Consider the following 17,729-nt stretch of genomic DNA (forward strand, 5'->3'; position numbering starts at 1 on the left):
TTTAAAATTCTGATGTCATTTTTCACACAAATACACAACACAATCCTAAATTCATATGGAACCACAAAAGATCCTGAATAGCCAAACAATCTTGAGCAAGAAGAACAAAGCTGGAGGCATCACACTACTTAACTCAAAAACAAAGTTATAGTAATCAAAACAGTATGGTACTAATAGAAACAGACATATAGACCAATGTGATAGAATATGAAGAATCCAGAAATAAATGTACACATTTATGAAAAATCAATTTTCAACAAAGATGCCAAGAACACACAACAAGGAAAGAATAGGTTCTTCAATAAATGGTGCTTGGAAAACTGAATATCCATATGCAGAAGAATAAAATCAGATCCTTATCTCACACCATATACAAAAATCAACTCTAAATGGATTTTTAAAGATGATGCCTGTAACTGTAAAACTACTGGAAGAAAACATAGGGTGAAAAGCTGCACGACACTGATCTGAGCAATGATTTGTTAGATATGACCCCAAAAGCACAAGCAACAAAAGCAAAACTGGAAGCTGAGCTTCTATCAAACTAAAAAGTTTCTGAAGAGAGAAGGAAGCCATCAACATGGTAAAGAGACAATCTATGGAATGGAAGAAAACATCTGCAAACCATATATCTAATAAGGAGTTAATATATAAAATATATAAGGTATGCAAACAACTCTATAGCAAGAAAACAAATAACCTGATTTTTAAATAGAAAAAAGACCTGTATAGAGAATTCTCAAAAGAAGACATACAAATGGCCCAGAAGCATATAAAAAATATTCAATATAACTAATTATCAGGGAAATGGAAATTAAATTAAATGTGTAATGAGATATCACTTCACACCTGCTAGGATGGCTATTATCAGAAAGTCAAGAGATAAGTGTTGGTGAGAATATGGAGAAAAGAGAACCCTTGTGCTCTATTGGTAGGAATGTAAACTAGTTCAACCATTATGAAAAATAGGGACATATCTCAAAGAATTAAAAACAGAACTACCAGATGATCTACCAGTCTCACTTCTGGGTATGTATCCAAAGGAAAAGAAATCAGTAAGTCAAAGAAATATCTTCACTCCCATTTCATTGCAGAATTATTCAAAACAGCGAAGATATGGAAGTAACCTAAATGTTCATAAATGGATGAAGCGATAAAGAAAGTATGGCCGGTGTGGCTGTGGGTTTTTGTATATATATGAGTGTGTGTGGATATTCTTCTGCAGGTGCATATATACAGACACACACATGTATATATATATACACACACACACAGTGGTATATATACTATGAAATATATTAGTCAGCTTTTAAAAAGAAGGAAATCTTGTCATTTGTGACAGTGTAGATGAACCTAGAGAACATTATGTTAAATGAAATAAGCCAGGCACAGAAAGACAAATACTGCATGATCTCACTTTTATGTGTAATCGAAAAAAGTTGAACTTACAGAAGCAGAGACTAGAATAGTGGTTGCAAAGAGCTGAGAAGTAGGGGAAATGAGAAGATGTTGGTCACAGTATACAAAGTTTCAGTTATGCAGGATTAATAATTTCTGGAAGCCTAATGTACAGCAAGGTGACTATAGCTAATAATACTGTATTATACACTTGAATTTGACTAAGAGAGTAGATCTTAAATGTTCTCACCACCAAAAAGAAGGTAACTATGTGAAGTAATGGGTATGTTAATTAGTTTGTGGTAATCATTTCATAATGTCTGCATGTATCAAAATATCATATATACTCTTCTCACTCACAGGTAGGAATTGAACAATGAGAACACTTGGACACAGGAGCCTGTCGTGGGGTGGAGAGAAGGGGGAGGGATAGCATTAGGAGATATACCTAATACAAATGACGAATTAATGGGTGCAGCACACCAACATGGCACATGTATGTACATGTAACAAACATGCACATTGTGTACATGTACCCTAGAACTTAAAGTATAATAAATATATATATATCATGTATACTTTAAATATATGTAATTGTTGTCAGTTTACCTCAATAAAGCTGGAAAATATCATTATATCATTTACAATGGGTAAATTCAATGGTATATAAATTACACCTCAATAAAAAGGTTTTTTAAAAAGTAGATGGACTAGCATAATGAACCATCATGTAATCCATCACGTAGAGTCAACAATTATGAATTAATGGCCGATCTTGTTTCATCTGTAACCCTACTACACTTTTATTTTTGTCATATTATTTTAAAGTACATCTCAGCTATTATGTATTTCACTGCCAATTTTATAATATTCATACTATGAGGATAAGTTTTTAACATAACCACAATAAATGCCATCATCACCCAAAAAAACAATGTATCAAAGCACAAGTGATAAAATTAGTACTTTGCTGGACCATTTTAGATTATCTTTTATTGCTTTCTCCTATTTTCATTCTCCTCTCTTGGTTTCAACTACACTTAATATCTGATAGTTCCAATTTCTCAAGTCTTTAAAGTCTGGTTCGGCTCACAGTTGCTTCTGACTCTCACTTATAGAGCTCATTTTCTCATGCAATATTTTTACTGGGATATAATGTTCATCAAACTTTATCCCTGGGATTCTATAAGGCCTGGTTGCAAGCTGCATGTGCCCAGGGAATTTGGTGCCTGGGGCTGCTCTAAACCCAGGCTACTAGAAATTAATATCTCAGTTTAGGATTTTTCAGGTGCAGTGAATGTGAATTCAAACCTCAATTCCACATCAGGGCTTTCTCTCTCAGAGCCTAGACAATTGTTCTTACGGAACAGATTTTTGTTTTAGTCTATCCATTTCCTAAAGATGTGTCTCTTCCATGGTCCTGGCTTTATTTAGAATATCTGTTCCGATTTCCTGCCTTGTATGAGCCTGTGACCTTGTCTTCTGATCCCCATATGGTCATTGAAACCAAAAGCTCTAAATGACCAGGAATTGACAAATATCCATGTGACAACTACTGACTTTAATGTATACTTACTGCCCTGGAAATGTATTTCCCCTTACTGTGGTCTCTGAGAATTTCCCTTGCTTCCCTGCAAGCTAGTTATACATTTTTAAAGTTTTTAATGTTTTGTTTTTAATTTTTTACGAGTTTTGCATTGGGAATATTTCAATATGTCTCATCTGCTATATTTCCAGATAGTCTAATTCCTTCTTATAAACTTTATAATCTTTAGACTTTCTAAGAGAAGAGTATCTTCTATCAACCTGAGCAGCACAATTTAAAAGCTTTTATCCCCCATTATAACATAAAGCTTAATTTCTATATTTAAGTACTAAATGTACTACAGAATCATCCCAAAATTAAATAACTTACTAAGTACATCATTCCATAAACCAAAATAAAATGGAATAAAACATCACTGTGAGAAGGAATAGTATAAAGAGGCATCATAACAGTGACAAGGCACAACTTTTATTAGTTATTATTTAGTAAAAGGGACAGCACTATCACAGTTGGTCCAAGCCAGAGTTCCAAAATTCAATGATTGTGTGAGCTTACGTAAAGTACCTCAACTGTCTGAGTCTCAGTTGTTTCAAATGTAAAGTTTAGAACTTGAGTATTTTCTTAATGTATTTAAAGCTCTATACTACTATGAATAAAGTATAAAATTTTAAAATAAGCTAAAGGAAAGCATTAATATACCAATCAGCAAGCATCATGACTCAGGAAGAATGTACAAGAGTATTCAGAATTAAAGGGGCACGATGTATGCAACCTACTCTCAGATGGTTTAATAAGACATTTTGTAGGTATGTATTCATACATGCATAAACACAGAGGGAGAGGAAGAGGCCAGGGAGGAGGAGGAAGAGAGAGAGAAGAGGGAGGGAAAAAATATAATAAAATAAATATACTAAAATATTGAAAACTGGTATATCTGGGAAGAGAACCCATAGGAGTTCTCTGCACTACTCTTGCAACTTTTGTGTAAATCTAAATTTACAACAACTTTTTAAAAAGTGTAATAAAGTTTGTGTTTAAATAACAGATATAACCCTGGCTATATAAAACAGAAACACATAGTTATTCTATCATGGCAAGTGAAGAAAAATCCACAAAGGGACATTACAAATTTATCACTCGCCAAATGTTTCAGGATCACACTTTTGTTGCTATAAATACAAAGTATCTATTAATGACAGGTTACAGAACTATGTAAAAACACATAACTCATCCTAAGGGGTAAAACATCAGGTGAGATTTCTGAGCCAAGAGTAATTTGGGCAGAAAGCACACAAGTAAGCCAAAAAAGCATTCCAACATTAAATCCTGACTTCCTTTGACGTCAGCCCCAGCAGACCAAGGCGAGTGATGACACAGAGGAGTCAGCACAGGAGGAAATGTGTGCCAGCTGGTGCCCGGCATCTTGGAAGTGCAAATTTAGCAGGTAACATAAAACTCCATAACTCTATCTTAAATGCTGGTATGTAAATCACAATATATCTCTTTTCTTGACAGTCTGTATGCAGCTTCTCAGAGTGTCAAAATAAGTTACAACCAATAATGACTGTTGAATATTATTAAGCTGGCTGTAGGTTAAAAAAATTTTTTTTTAACACAGATTGAAAGAGAGAGTCTCTTTGCTTGCTTTTTGATGATACTTTTAATTTCAAACTCAACAGGAAACAAGATAATCACAGGTAGCTGAAAGTCAAGACAATTTCAAACCCATAAACGTATGTTACTGATGAACAAAAACCTCAATGCTGATTAAACTGTATTTTCCTACATATTCTGTAATTTCCTAATATATTCTGCATACATATATCTCCGAAGTCTGACCTAGAGAGACAGGATTGTGTAGTAGTGTGTTCAAGTATTTTTCCCCTCTGGCCATGCAAATGAAAAAAGGAAAATGGTATATACTATGTAAACATTATGTATCAATTACAAAAAAAATAAGATAATGACAAAAAATTATTTCTTTTACTTACTTTTCAAAGTCTTAAATCTTAGTTTTAAATGTGGAAAGCATATACTTTTTTTCTATCAGGACCAGTGACCCCACTGCAGGAATTCTCACTCAAATAAAATCTAAAACTTTGGCATGAGGTCATTAAACCTAGGGCACCCTTTTACTCTAAAAGCCTCTGTAAGCGATTAAAGTTCTAATCTGAATAATTACATTCCACCTACATAAATTCCCTCTGTAGTTTCAACTATATGCAATATCAGTCTTCATTTCCTGAATTAAATTAATGTCATGTAATGTGGTGTTTCTTTTTTAAAAAAAGGAAGAACATCTACTTTCATAGGTAACCTTTCAGCAACCAGTAGAAGTGATTCATGTGCACGAGGGGAATAGGTCAGTATGAATAATCATTAACCACCAATTTGTGCCAGTATTTATTGTGTCGAGCATTGAAAAAGGGACAACTCATCTAATGAAATGAATGTAGCTCTACAGCTTTATAAAAACCAAATATTTTATAAACTAAATCCTATTTTCCATTGAATTGCACCAATGCATCATTAGAAACTTTATTTTCATTTGTGGCTTGCCTTTAATTAGCTGATACTTCCCATGTTTGATCACTCTTATCTTTTAGTCAAATACTTAATGAATTGCAAATTAATTCTGAAAATCCTAACTTGAAAAAAGAACCACTGAGTAGTGTTTAATAAGTAAATAAGTATTTCTCATAGAGGGAATCTTAAAAACATGCTTCCCCTAATCACACACCAACAGAATTTTTGAAAGATCGAAAAACAATTTTTACAGCAAAATTGGTTACTCAAAGTGAATTTCCAGTGTTACCATAACAGTATGTATTCAATAAACCCAAAATACTAGTATTACATGTCCCTTTCATGAGATTTAATTTTTCAATCCTTGGCTATTTCTTAAATAATGTGTCTACCAGTTGCTCAGTGACCTTCAAGAGTGGCTTTTCCCAGAGTAAAGAAAAGCAGCTGTGTTCCTTGTAGGATGCTCAGGGACTTCCAGAGATCTCCACACCATGCCAACTATTTCAGTCCTTGAGTCATTAGAGAAATTTAAAGAGAAGAATTTATCCCAATTGTCAAAAATTCTGTTGAACCCCATGACATAAACATGTTTAGTTGATCAAAGCTGTATAGTAGCAAAGATGTCTTCAAATATGGTGAATTAGTCAATCTGTAAATCTCATTATTGTAATTTCTGCTCTTAAATCATTTAAAGTATGATTTACTGGTATCTAGTGAAACTGTAAATTAAATTATCTATTATACCTAGAGTTGGTCTAAATTTCATGAAATATAGACCCAATTGTAAAAACCTGTTTTCCTTTCTTCCTAGAATTCCATTCTACTTTGATTCAGAAGATAGCATTCTCTTTCCTCTAGGAAATGTCACCTGTACTCCACCCCCTAATTCCCACAGAACAATGTGATTCAAAGAGATGTTGTCATTTTCTTACAGATCACTTGGCCTAGCCACAGACTTGGGGTGTATACTTGTTCAAAGCTGGACCAATCACGGTTCCCCATCCAGGTGGCCAAAGTTGATCTGTATAGTAGTATAGAAAAGGGCATGTGACCCAAGCTGAATACATCACAGTCCTTCCCCAAGATATTTCAAACTGAAATTAAGGCAGTAGGAGCGATCTCTCTCAGGCGGTGAAGAAACTGGGCATGCGAGCTGCCAGCAGCCATGAACCCTGCTATGCAAAGAAAGCTGGTCTTAGGGAACTAAGCCAAGATGCAGAGAAGAACTTAGAAAGAAGACAGAGCACTCCGACAGCATTCAGGTCCTGGCTCTAGTTGTCCCTGACAACTGCCTCACTCCTGACTTCCTTATGTGTATACAATAAGCCTTCCAAAAAATTCCCTTCATACCAAGCTATTTTCCTATTACCAGTAGCCGAGGAAACTATACACAATATACCAAACAAATTCTAACATAATAAATTTGACTTCTTAGGGGTAGGGCCCAGGAATACTGCAAGAAATTCTAATACCTCTGCAAATTCAAATATATCTAATGCAAACCTGGCTTTAGTCCATGAACCGACATTTAGAAATAACATGATTTAACACTGTCTTCACTGCCTTCTTCACTGGGGATAAGTCTTGTTCTTTCAGAAGACAGTCAGGGTCTTGTGAGCAAGACCTGTATCTCATATTATGCAATGAACTGCTTTGGCTCTCAGCACAAGCCATCAACATAGATGTTCCGTAGGAATATATTGGGCTAAAAATACAAAGACTGGGATATTATGATTGCCACATGATCCTCTGGAATATCATCGGATCCAAAGTAAGGAGATTTTGTGTTCTGGAAAAGTTCTTCTTAGAACGGTGATAGTTGTATAGCAAGACAACAGTAACAAAATTAGGGGGAAAAAATCATTCTTAACTGGATTATTTGTTACCAAAAGATACATGCTTGTGAATGGATTCAAAGGGATCCTTGGGACCAAAAAGGAATGTGGATGGCTGTGAAGAAGGCAGTTTTAATCTGAAATGAAGAATCTGACTCCAAAGCTCATCAAAGAATGTCTACATTTTCCTAAGGATTGGGTCTAAGAGAAGGCTGCCAGGAATTCAAGATTAAAGAGGCAACAAATATAAAATACATTCTATCTTAAATGTGTTAAAGTGTTTTTAAAGCCATATGCCTGTAAATCTCCCTTTCTATGTTCACTGTACCCCTACATTAAGATATTTTTGCATTCAAAGTAAGTGACCAGTTTGCTTTGGGCTGGTGACCCACTATGGAGAGAACCTGAAAGACAAGGGTTGAGAGCAGAATCTTCTGCCCAAGAGAAGGCCCTAACCATGCTCAAATGATGAAAGTAGAATATAAAGGCAGTCCAGCTTTAAAAATGTAGCTTTTCCCAAAGAAGCTAAAGGATTCCCTGACCTTCTGTATCTCACTGACTACCAGAACTCAGGGAGAAGTTCAACACCATAATTATAATAAATAAAGCAAACTAATTCTAACTCCTTAAAGCTGATAACTATGCCCTTAACTAGCTCTAACTAAAACAAAAAGAAAAAAAACTAAGCTGGTTATTCTCTGTATAATTTTGATTTTTTAGAAGGTTATATATTCATTTTAGTTATTTGTTTTATATAACTATTTAGCACAACGCATGAACTTAATATATATTGATAATACAAGAAACCAAATCCCATAACAAAATGCAAATTCTGCCTAACTGCATTAACTTACTAAAACCGCTAGGCTCTAGACATGAACTTTAGGACAACATAATTTTCTCCAAGTTATTCCAGAAGACTATTTGCATAAAACTTTTGGAAATCTCCACTCCAAAGTTCTTCCACTGTAAACTGCACTTAATCTTTTCAATTAGAACATGCTTAAAGAACACAATACAATATCTGGGATCAATGGTCTAGAAATTTCTACAAACTGAAATCATATACCTATATAACAACAGAGCAACTGATTGTGACTCAAACCCATCTTGCAACTACACTAATAATTTGGCATTAAAAGGATATTCAAATAGAGCCATATTAACAGAAAATAGTGTCATTTAGTATAATTTCTTAAGAATCTCCATTTAAAATTCTCAGAAAAATTTAAACTACAGACCCAGAGAACTGATAGTTACTTTTATTAACCTCTCCTCTGATTATAATGTGACTGTATTAGAAGACCTTAAGAACACATTCAGTAAAGTAAAATTTCATTTCAATGCCTTTTTATAACCTTTCAGTTCCCAGAATAGGAATAATAATTAGCACTCTCATTTCTAGTGCTCGAAAAACAATGAAGTATGTGCTTTAAAGAATAAAGTTATATCATTTTCACCTGCATCGATGCTCCTTCTACTCTTGCCACACAGGCGACCCGATCCAAGAAAGTCACTGCCACAGGCACCGCCACAAAGAAGCCTTTACAAAAGGCCTTGATGTATCTTTTCACCCACCCTTGTGACTGTGCCATACCTAAAAATACAAAGAAAACAACTATGAAATTAGTCTCAAGAAAGGTGAAAAACAAAGACATAAAAACAGTACATGAAAAGTAAGAGTTACCAAAGGGCAATCTTGTCTCTTAATATATTTCACACTCATTCCTGTAACCATCAGAATAAATCTGACTGACTTAAAGTCCTAAAGCGAAATACATGAACTCAGGTTAACGCTTTTCCACGACTCAAGTCCACTTGCTAACTTCAGTAGGAAATTTCTCCACACAAAACAGTAAGTTAGAAAAAAATAAGCATTCCAGAAGTAAATTTTTTCTGTTGCTGACTATTATGAAGTTACTCCTTATACCCCTGATATCTGTTCTCTTCTGCAGCAACAAAAGTTTCAGTGGAACACGTGGCTGCCCAACTGAAGACTGTTTTCCAGCCTCCCTTGCAGCTAAGTGTGACCATGTCACTAGATTTGATCAACAGCATGAGTAGAAAGGATATACTTCTAGGTTGTACCCTGAAAAGGAGGATGCCCTCCCTTTTCTTCCCCATTTTATAATTGTAACAATTTGGTGGTTGGAGTAGGGGTGGCCATCTCAAACTATGAGATAAAAGCTTCAAGTAAAGATGACAAAGCAACAAAATGGAAGGATCCTAGGTCCGCAACACTTTGGAGGCACCATACTGTCCTGCATTGCTTACATTTGGACTGTTAAATCAGAGATAAATCACTTGCACTGTTTGTGGTGGCATTGTTGGTATTGTTGTTGTTTTTAGACAGGGTCTCACTCTGTCACACAAGCTGGAGTCTTGGCAAGACTTTTTTGGATAAGACTTCAAAAGCACAGGCAACCAAAGCAAAACAGACAGTGGGGATTACATCAAGCTAAAAAGTTTCTGTGCAGCAAACAATCAACATAATAAAGAGACAACCTACAGAATGGAAAAAAATATATGCAAACTATACTTCTAACAAGAGGCTAATATCCAAAAACGCATAAGGAACTCGAACAACTCCATAGCAAAAAGACAACTCAATTAAAAAATGGTAAAAAGAGCTTAACAATAATTTCTCAAAAGAAGACATACAAATAGCCAACAGGTATATGAAAAGCATGTGCAGTCATGAGGGAAATGCAAATCAAAACCACATGGATATCATTCCACCCCAGTTAGAATGGCCATTATCAAAAGACAACAAATGCTGGCAAAGGTGGAGAAAAAGGAACCCTTATACACTCTTTATGGGAATGTAAATTAATATGGCCATTATAGAAAAGAGTATGGAGGTTCCTCAAAAAGTTAAAAATAGAACTACCACGTGATTCTGCAATCCTATTCTTAGGAATATATCCAAAGGAACTGAAATCAGTATATAGAAGACATATTTGCACTCTCATGTTTATCACAGCACTATTCATAATAGCCAAGGTATGGAATTAATCTAAGTGTCCATCAATGGATGAATGAACTTTAAGATGTGAGATAACTTTAAGATGAATGAAATCCTGCCATCTGATACAACATGGAAAAACCTGGAGGACATTAAGTTAAGTAAAATAAACCAGGCACACAAAGACAATATTGCACGATCACCCATATATAGAATCTAAAAAAGTAAAACTCATAAAAGTAGAAAGTAGAATGGTAGTTACCAGAAGGTGGGGTAGTTAGCGGGGAGGAGAGGTTGGGGAGATGTTGCTCAAAGGAGATATAATTACATTTAGGAGGAATACATTTCAGGACATCTGTTGTATAGTCACGTGAGTATAGTTAATGATAAGATATTGTATTCCTGAAAAATGTAAACAGAGTGGATGTTATATGCTCTTACCACAAAAATGATAAATATGTTAGATAATGCATTTATTAATTAGCTAGATTAAACCATTCCACAATGTACATGTACTTCAAAACATTGTGTTGTATACAATAAAACTCACAATGTTATCTGTTTACTCAGAAAATAAATAAAAATAAAAATACTCAACCACTAATTCCCTCCCAAAGCTTTAATATATCACAGGAAAAAGATGAACAATAATCTAAATTGGCTAATTCTGAATTAACTACTGTAACTGACATCAATAAGGGCTATATGTATGCAAGGTAAGTAATTAAGACCAGTACTCTTGCTTTTTATACTTTTATCAACATATATTGCACATAACATTCACCCAAACCAGTAATCTTTTTATACCTAATCAGAATAAATGTAACTCAGACTAACTTTAGAATATAAGCAATTTAAAAACACGTTTTCATTCAAACTCATCTAACAACTATAATCTTAAGTTAAATTGCTTATGATTTCACACATCTGGTACTCAAGAAATGTTTGGCCCAAGGTACTGACTGTTTCTGTGAGCTGTCTTAACCACTATACTCCTAAAAGAGTAAACCTGCTTGACATGTTTCATTCATTCATACCCAGCTTTAATATGAGCCCTTGAGTAAAACTAATTTCTCTTCAATGACATCTTTTGCCTAGAATCAAAAGACCTTTACTAGCTCCTTTTATATATCTCTACAAAAGATTTAATATACTTTTCCAATGGACTATTTTACAAAGGTCCGATTTATCATGTACTATCTGCCTTAATATAGAAGAATAACTTTGACATATTTATCAAATTAGTACCTTCAAGATGCAAAAGATGCATTTTCCTCAATATTAGATTTCATTAGCTCAGTCTCTCTGAAAACACTTCTAACCACAGGTTTAACAACATAAACATCAGTCTTACAATAAATGTATAAATGGAATGACCTCCACATCTATTCTTTTTAATGTTTCCAAAATATAAATAAATATATCCAAAGATTTCAGATTATAAAATATCTGACTCCACAAGTAGTTTATAACATGCTCCCATGCACATAGGGAAAAAAAATAGTTACTATGTAGAAGAGAAAGGAAATGGCTCAACAGTAAGTAATCAATTCCTCTTTGATCAGTTTGACAGCTTCAAAGTTATTTTAGGTGGTCTACACTTATGTTTAAGTCATATACAACTCCCAGATAGTAATTCCAGGGTAGTGTTTCCCAAGCTTGCCTTGATTGACATGCTTAAAAATGATGATCCCCACTCTCACTCAGACCTCCAAAATCAAACACTTCAAGTGATTCCCTTAATAGAGCAAGTCTGGAAAATACTGATATTTGGGTGTTTAAAGGTCAGATGTTTACTCACTCCTCAAGTTTATTACCTTCTGAAAATGAGAAAAGGGGAAAAGTTAGCAAAGAAATATCATCCTGAATGTCTCCTTACATTTAGTTTACCTCCTTACTAGATTAAATATCTGCAGAACAAACATTGTACAGAAAATGAACACCACTACCAGATTCTACATTCTAACCTCCACCTGGTTCCATCAGAAAATGACTTCCAGTGGATTGTCTCTTCGTTCCTGCTAAGGCAGTTCAATCATCCATCCACTCATCTACCCACTCACTTACTACTTGGCTCATTCATTCTTTCAACCAGTATTTACTAAGGGTCTTCCACAAGCACTGTGTTAGGCACCAGGGAACCATAAAACAGTGAGCAAGGCCAGTCCCAGTCCCTGATCTCAGTGAGTTTTTACAACCAACTATGGAATGATAAGGGTCAATCTGAAAATCACATAAACATACATAAGAGTTGTAATAAGTGCTATGAGAGAGATAGAGAGAGGTCAGGAAAGGTCTTTGAGAAAGAGGCTGAACTCAAAAATGAGGAGGAGTTGTCTAGATAAAGAACTGTGGGGTACGCAAGGGTATTCCAGAGAGCAGCCACGTCACATGCAAAGTCCCTGTGACAGGAGTGGTCATGTTGTGATGGAGAACTGAAGGGAGGCTGGTGTACATAAAGCACACAAGAAGTGGAAGAGTACAGTGGGACATAAATGGGAGGAGGCAATGTAAATGCCAGAGCAGTTAAGACCTCGCAGGCCCTGTAAGGATTTGCAGCAAATGCGAAGTAACTGAAATGTTCTAAAATTGAGGTGAATGAACCTATCTGCATTTTGAAATGATCATCTATCTGAAAGTCTGGATAGGACAAAAATGGATATAGGGAAATCAGATTATTCTAGTGGTCCAGGGCAAGAGATGATACTTGGAGCAGGATGATAGTGGAGACAGACTAAAATGGGCAGATTTAAGTATATATTTTGGAAGTTAAACTGACAGGATCTGGAAATAGATGAGCAATGATGGGAGAAGGAAGGAGATAAGAAAGTGTCAAGGGGCTGTGGTAGCCTGTCAAAGCACTGTTATTTTCTCATTCTCTTGAATTACATGTCAAAATACTTCATACTAAAATTATGCTCATAATTCCATTCCTCAAACTTTTTTTTGGCAAACAAGCAGATGTGCTCCCTGCCCTCAAGGAGTTACAATATACCAAGGAAGACTGCCCTTCAACAATTATTTCCAATGGATGAGCATTAAAAAAGGGACGATAGGCCGGGCACGGTGGCTCACGCTTGTAATCCCAGCACTCTGGGAGGTCGAGACGGGCGGATCACGAGGTCAAGAGATCGAGACCATCCTGGCTAACACGGTGAAACCCTGTCTCTACTAAAAAATACAAAAAACTAGCCGGGCGCCTGTAGTCCCAGCTACTCGGGAGGCTGAGGCAGGAGAATGGCGTAAACCCGGGAGGCGGAGCTTGCAGTGAGCTGAGATCCGGCCCCTGCACTCCAGCCTGGGCGACAGAGTGAGACTCTGCCTCAAAAAAAAAAAAAAAAAAAAAAGGGACGATAGCCCTGAAGCACGAGAGCATAAAGCAAGGCTATCTTATTCATCAGAAAATGATCAAGGAAGGCCTGCCCCACTACACCCCCACCCCCGAAAAAAATGGCATTTGAGGCAAGACCTGGGCATTTCAGGTAAAAGCAGTAACATATATGAAGGCCTAGGGGCAAAATAAAATGTAGCTGTTTAAGAAACTAAAATAAGTTCAGTTTGGATAGAGTATATACAAAATTTATTACGTGAATTTTTAACTCAGTAAGCATTTATTTACTATCAAGCAACAATGATAAGTACAGAGGATATAAAGATGGCTAAGCATATAGTATAGTACCATTCAAAAACTTTCAATAAACAATACATTTCTACATACGTTTATATGTGCACATAAAAGTATTTTAAATTGAGTATTATTTATATTGTTTTGATTGTTTAATAACCACCCATATGTTACTTGTGTAGTTATTAAAGTATACCAAAAGAGGGAAGAAAGCAGCATCAAAATGCTAACAGTGGTTAATTCTAGATGCTGGGAATAGAGATGATTACTATTTTCTTCTTTGAACTTTAGCTGGTTTCTAAAAAAGAAAGATGGTATCTGCCCTAGGAAGTCACTTTGATATACAGATAATATGGGGTAACACTAGTGTTAATCTCTATCCCATCACAATGAACAAACCACACTCTCACTCCAATCTCTGCTGCTCTAAGTAGTACAAACAACACTGAGCAAGATTATTTCCTGTTTATGCAGCAATCAATATATTTAACTGACTATAATGTTTATGCAGCCAATGCAGGCTGTCATATTTCTGGAAACTTCTGGAAAGTTCTGTCAAATGTTTGCTACTTTTATTTCAAGAGGCACAGAATGGAAACATGTCTTCTCTTTGCTGTTCATCATGCCCTGCATGCATGGACCTTCACAAAATAGCTGAGGATACCTGCAGGATAGAAACAGAATGCTTCCAAGTATGATGCAACAGCTATCTTAGTGATAAGGTAGTATGCATGATTAAAATGTAAATTAAGGGGGAAACATTAATAAAAGTTGCATTAAATTCACATTCCCTGAATTTTGAGCCTCCTCTTCTTTTCTAGTAATGTTCTCCTACATTACTTCTACTCTTAGTCACTGGTACCCAAAAAGGAGCATGGTAATGAGACTCAGGAGACCTGAGGTGGATAATCTGTGTCTGTCTATAACCAGCTCCATGACTTTGAACAAGTCACTTCTGTGCCTGTTTCCTCAGGTGTAACAAGAAGGGGCTTACTTGGGAGGCCAAGCAAGAACTCAGTGAGGAGTTCGAGGCCAGCCTGGGCAACACAGCAAGATTTCTATCTCTGCTAAAAATTTAAAAATTTGCCAGGCATAGTAGCATACACCTGTAGTCCTATCTATTTGGGAGGCTGAGCTAGAAGGACTGCTTGAGCTAAGGAGTTTGAGGCTGCAGTGAGCTATGACTGTGCCACCACACTACAGCCTAGGTGACTAAACAAGACCCTGTCTCCAAAAAAGGCGACGGGGGGGAAGGGCTAGATGTAATACCTAAGGTTCTTTCTAAGCCAGAATGCTTTATTTCTATAATTTTTTATTGTTTTTAACCATTTCTTAAGAACTTTAGCAGATACTAAAAAAAATACTGAGATCATTATTGACTAAGAAAAAGTAAGTTGCTTTTATGGTTTGAGACTTTTTTAAGTGTTGAAAATAAAAAAGAATTAATTTTATTAAACAACTGGTTAAAAGACACAACGGTAAGGGAGCTGAAACCAGTGCAAATCATGTAAAAGAACATTCTAAATATAGACAAAGACCTGAACACCGTTGCTCTTTCACTTCTCATTTCCACAACTCGACTGCTGACCAAAGCACTGCTACCATCCCCTGCCCAACAAAGTCAGGGCAAGGGTTTTTCTGAGAGATTATAAAGGAGCATGTGGGAGATGTGTCAGTCTGATAGTGTGCTGATCCTGCTCCAAGCCAAGGAAGCAAGGGCAATAAAGGCTACCCTGGAAACAAGGTACAAGTGGTTGCTATTTTCAGAGGCTGAAAAGAAAAGGCTCAATTCAGTCCTGTCTTATCTGAATTGTGAGGGGCACCTATATTTCATAATAATAAAACACTGTTAAAAGCTTCTATCATGTAAATACTAAAGAAGCCATACATACATGAAGAAATGAACACAACATTTCTATGTTGTCATATCCAATAATTTTCTTAAAGTTTTATGGCATTCACATATTGGCAAAGTTAATGCATCTCCTTGTCTATGTAAATTGCCAAAGAATCATTCAGATGATCCGGTCTTTTGTATACACTTTAAATGTTTAAAACCACCACACTAAGTACCTAGCCCTGACTTCCTCTGAGAAAAATTTCATCTAAGCAATAACAATGAGGTACTAAAATCATCCCCGGCAAAAAGGGAATAATCTTTATCAGTTACCTCATTCTTCTTGTAACTATGGAAGTCATTGAGGTTCAAAACACTGCTCCTAAGAAAATTATTGCTTAAAGTTGTAAGTACACCAGGTTCATTGCTGAAGTACTTAAACTGAGAATATTTTTTAAATAAGCTTTCAGAATCAAGTGAAATCATATTTGCTGGCATACAGCATTTACAAGTGAGAATTTCTTGGTGATGCTGACCTCAACCACATAACAACCCACACTGTAAATTTCTCTCCTTCCCGTAACAACTTGTGGCTTGATCATGCATTAATTCATCTAAAATTGTTCTTAAGTCTGCTTATATTTTAGCTTGTACAAAGTCACCAATCACTCCTCCATGGCAACCAGGTGGATAAATCCACCACAAGTCATCCTAATTATAAAAACTATTTAAAAGTTGTGTGGGAGGTTTGAAGGTAAGAAGAAAATAATAAGTTATAAAGCAGTATCTTATGCAAAATGTAACCTTTCAATCATCATAATAAGCCTACACAAAATCAAGCTTTTATTTATAAAGAGGAAATCATCAAACTATGAATATCAGAGAACACAAGAGTGGGGATCCAAGCAAATCTGACATACAATGCCTGAATCGGTCAGTATATACATACCTACCATGCACCATGGAATTGTGCTAAGAGATACATATGTGAAATAGAACAAGGCCAGCACGGTCCTTTCTCCATGTGGAGTTTGCATTTTCATTCTTTCAACATTAAGTGCCAACTTTGTGCTAGACACTATGTTAAGACACCAGATTGACCAAGCCATAGTTCCTCCCCAGAGGGACCTGTGACAAGATTACAAGAAAGAAGCAGATGACCACACATAATCCAGCTGTCATCCTCCATGGATCTTTCTAGCAGCCCCTGGTACCAATAACCTGGCTTGGTAAACAGAGCCTAAGCATGTGAAAAATCAGAAAACATTTGGATACATCTGGACTAATACAAGGTTAAAAAAGAAAAGCTGATAAATTACAACAATTTTGGTTCCAATGGAAGCAGATCTTGGCAAGTAATCTGTAGAAAGCAATTAAAAAAAATTTTCAGGACTATCTTGCTCCTTTCACATTATAAGTAAATAATATTTTATAAACAGACACTTAGTACTCTTTAGAAGATGAATACCAGTTTCAAATTCTTTATCTTTAGTCTTGTCTGAGTTAGTAGTTCTCACTTGAAAATTCCCAGGAAAGACCAAAATGGCACATACACAAAAAAAGAAATAAGAAAGAAAGAGGAAAACCAGTCAAAAATAATAAAGGAGGAGAAATGTAATTATGTAAGGCATAAAGTTAGTCATTTTTTGGCAAAGATACCCAATAAAGAAGTCAACACTGATACAATGATGAAGCTACGCCCTATAAAATTGCTTCTTTCATGGAGATAATTGTGACTTTCTGTTGGTAAACTGTTAAGCATCTGGATACTAAGAGAAGAGAGGTTAAAACTGATGTATTCAATTTTAAGTCAGCAATATGTAAAATGAAATGAATTTGAAGGTCATGCTCTAGTACAACTGATATAGAGAGAAAATACAACCAGGAAACAACTAGGATACGGAAATTCACAAAGGCTTCCAGATTTTTTGGTAAGGACTCCTTCAACTTGCAAACATCATGCATTTATGCACACCCTTCCCTTTGATTCTGTGGAA

The 17,729-nt window shown here is 35.7% G+C and overlaps 1 protein-coding gene across 9 annotated transcripts in view; it reads right to left on the reverse strand.

Moving 5' to 3' along the window:
- Nucleotides 1–17,729, reverse strand: part of IMMP2L (inner mitochondrial membrane peptidase subunit 2) — an 872,087-nt gene that overhangs the window by 823,676 nt on the left and 30,682 nt on the right. For all 9 annotated transcript variants that reach the window (XR_002734940.1, XM_023228172.2, XM_023228173.3 and 6 more), the window contains one exon: nucleotides 8,766–8,902. Coding sequence is in view for 8 of the 9 variants with exons in the window: in XM_023228172.2 (XP_023083940.1) it covers nucleotides 8,766–8,900 (135 nt within the window). In the remaining variant the exon portion in view is untranslated. The remainder of the gene's footprint in view (nucleotides 1–8,765; nucleotides 8,903–17,729) is intronic.

The sequence above is a fragment of the Piliocolobus tephrosceles genome, chromosome 8, assembly GCF_002776525.5.
Source record: "Piliocolobus tephrosceles isolate RC106 chromosome 8, ASM277652v3, whole genome shotgun sequence".
Classification (NCBI taxonomy): Eukaryota; Metazoa; Chordata; class Mammalia; order Primates; family Cercopithecidae; genus Piliocolobus; species Piliocolobus tephrosceles.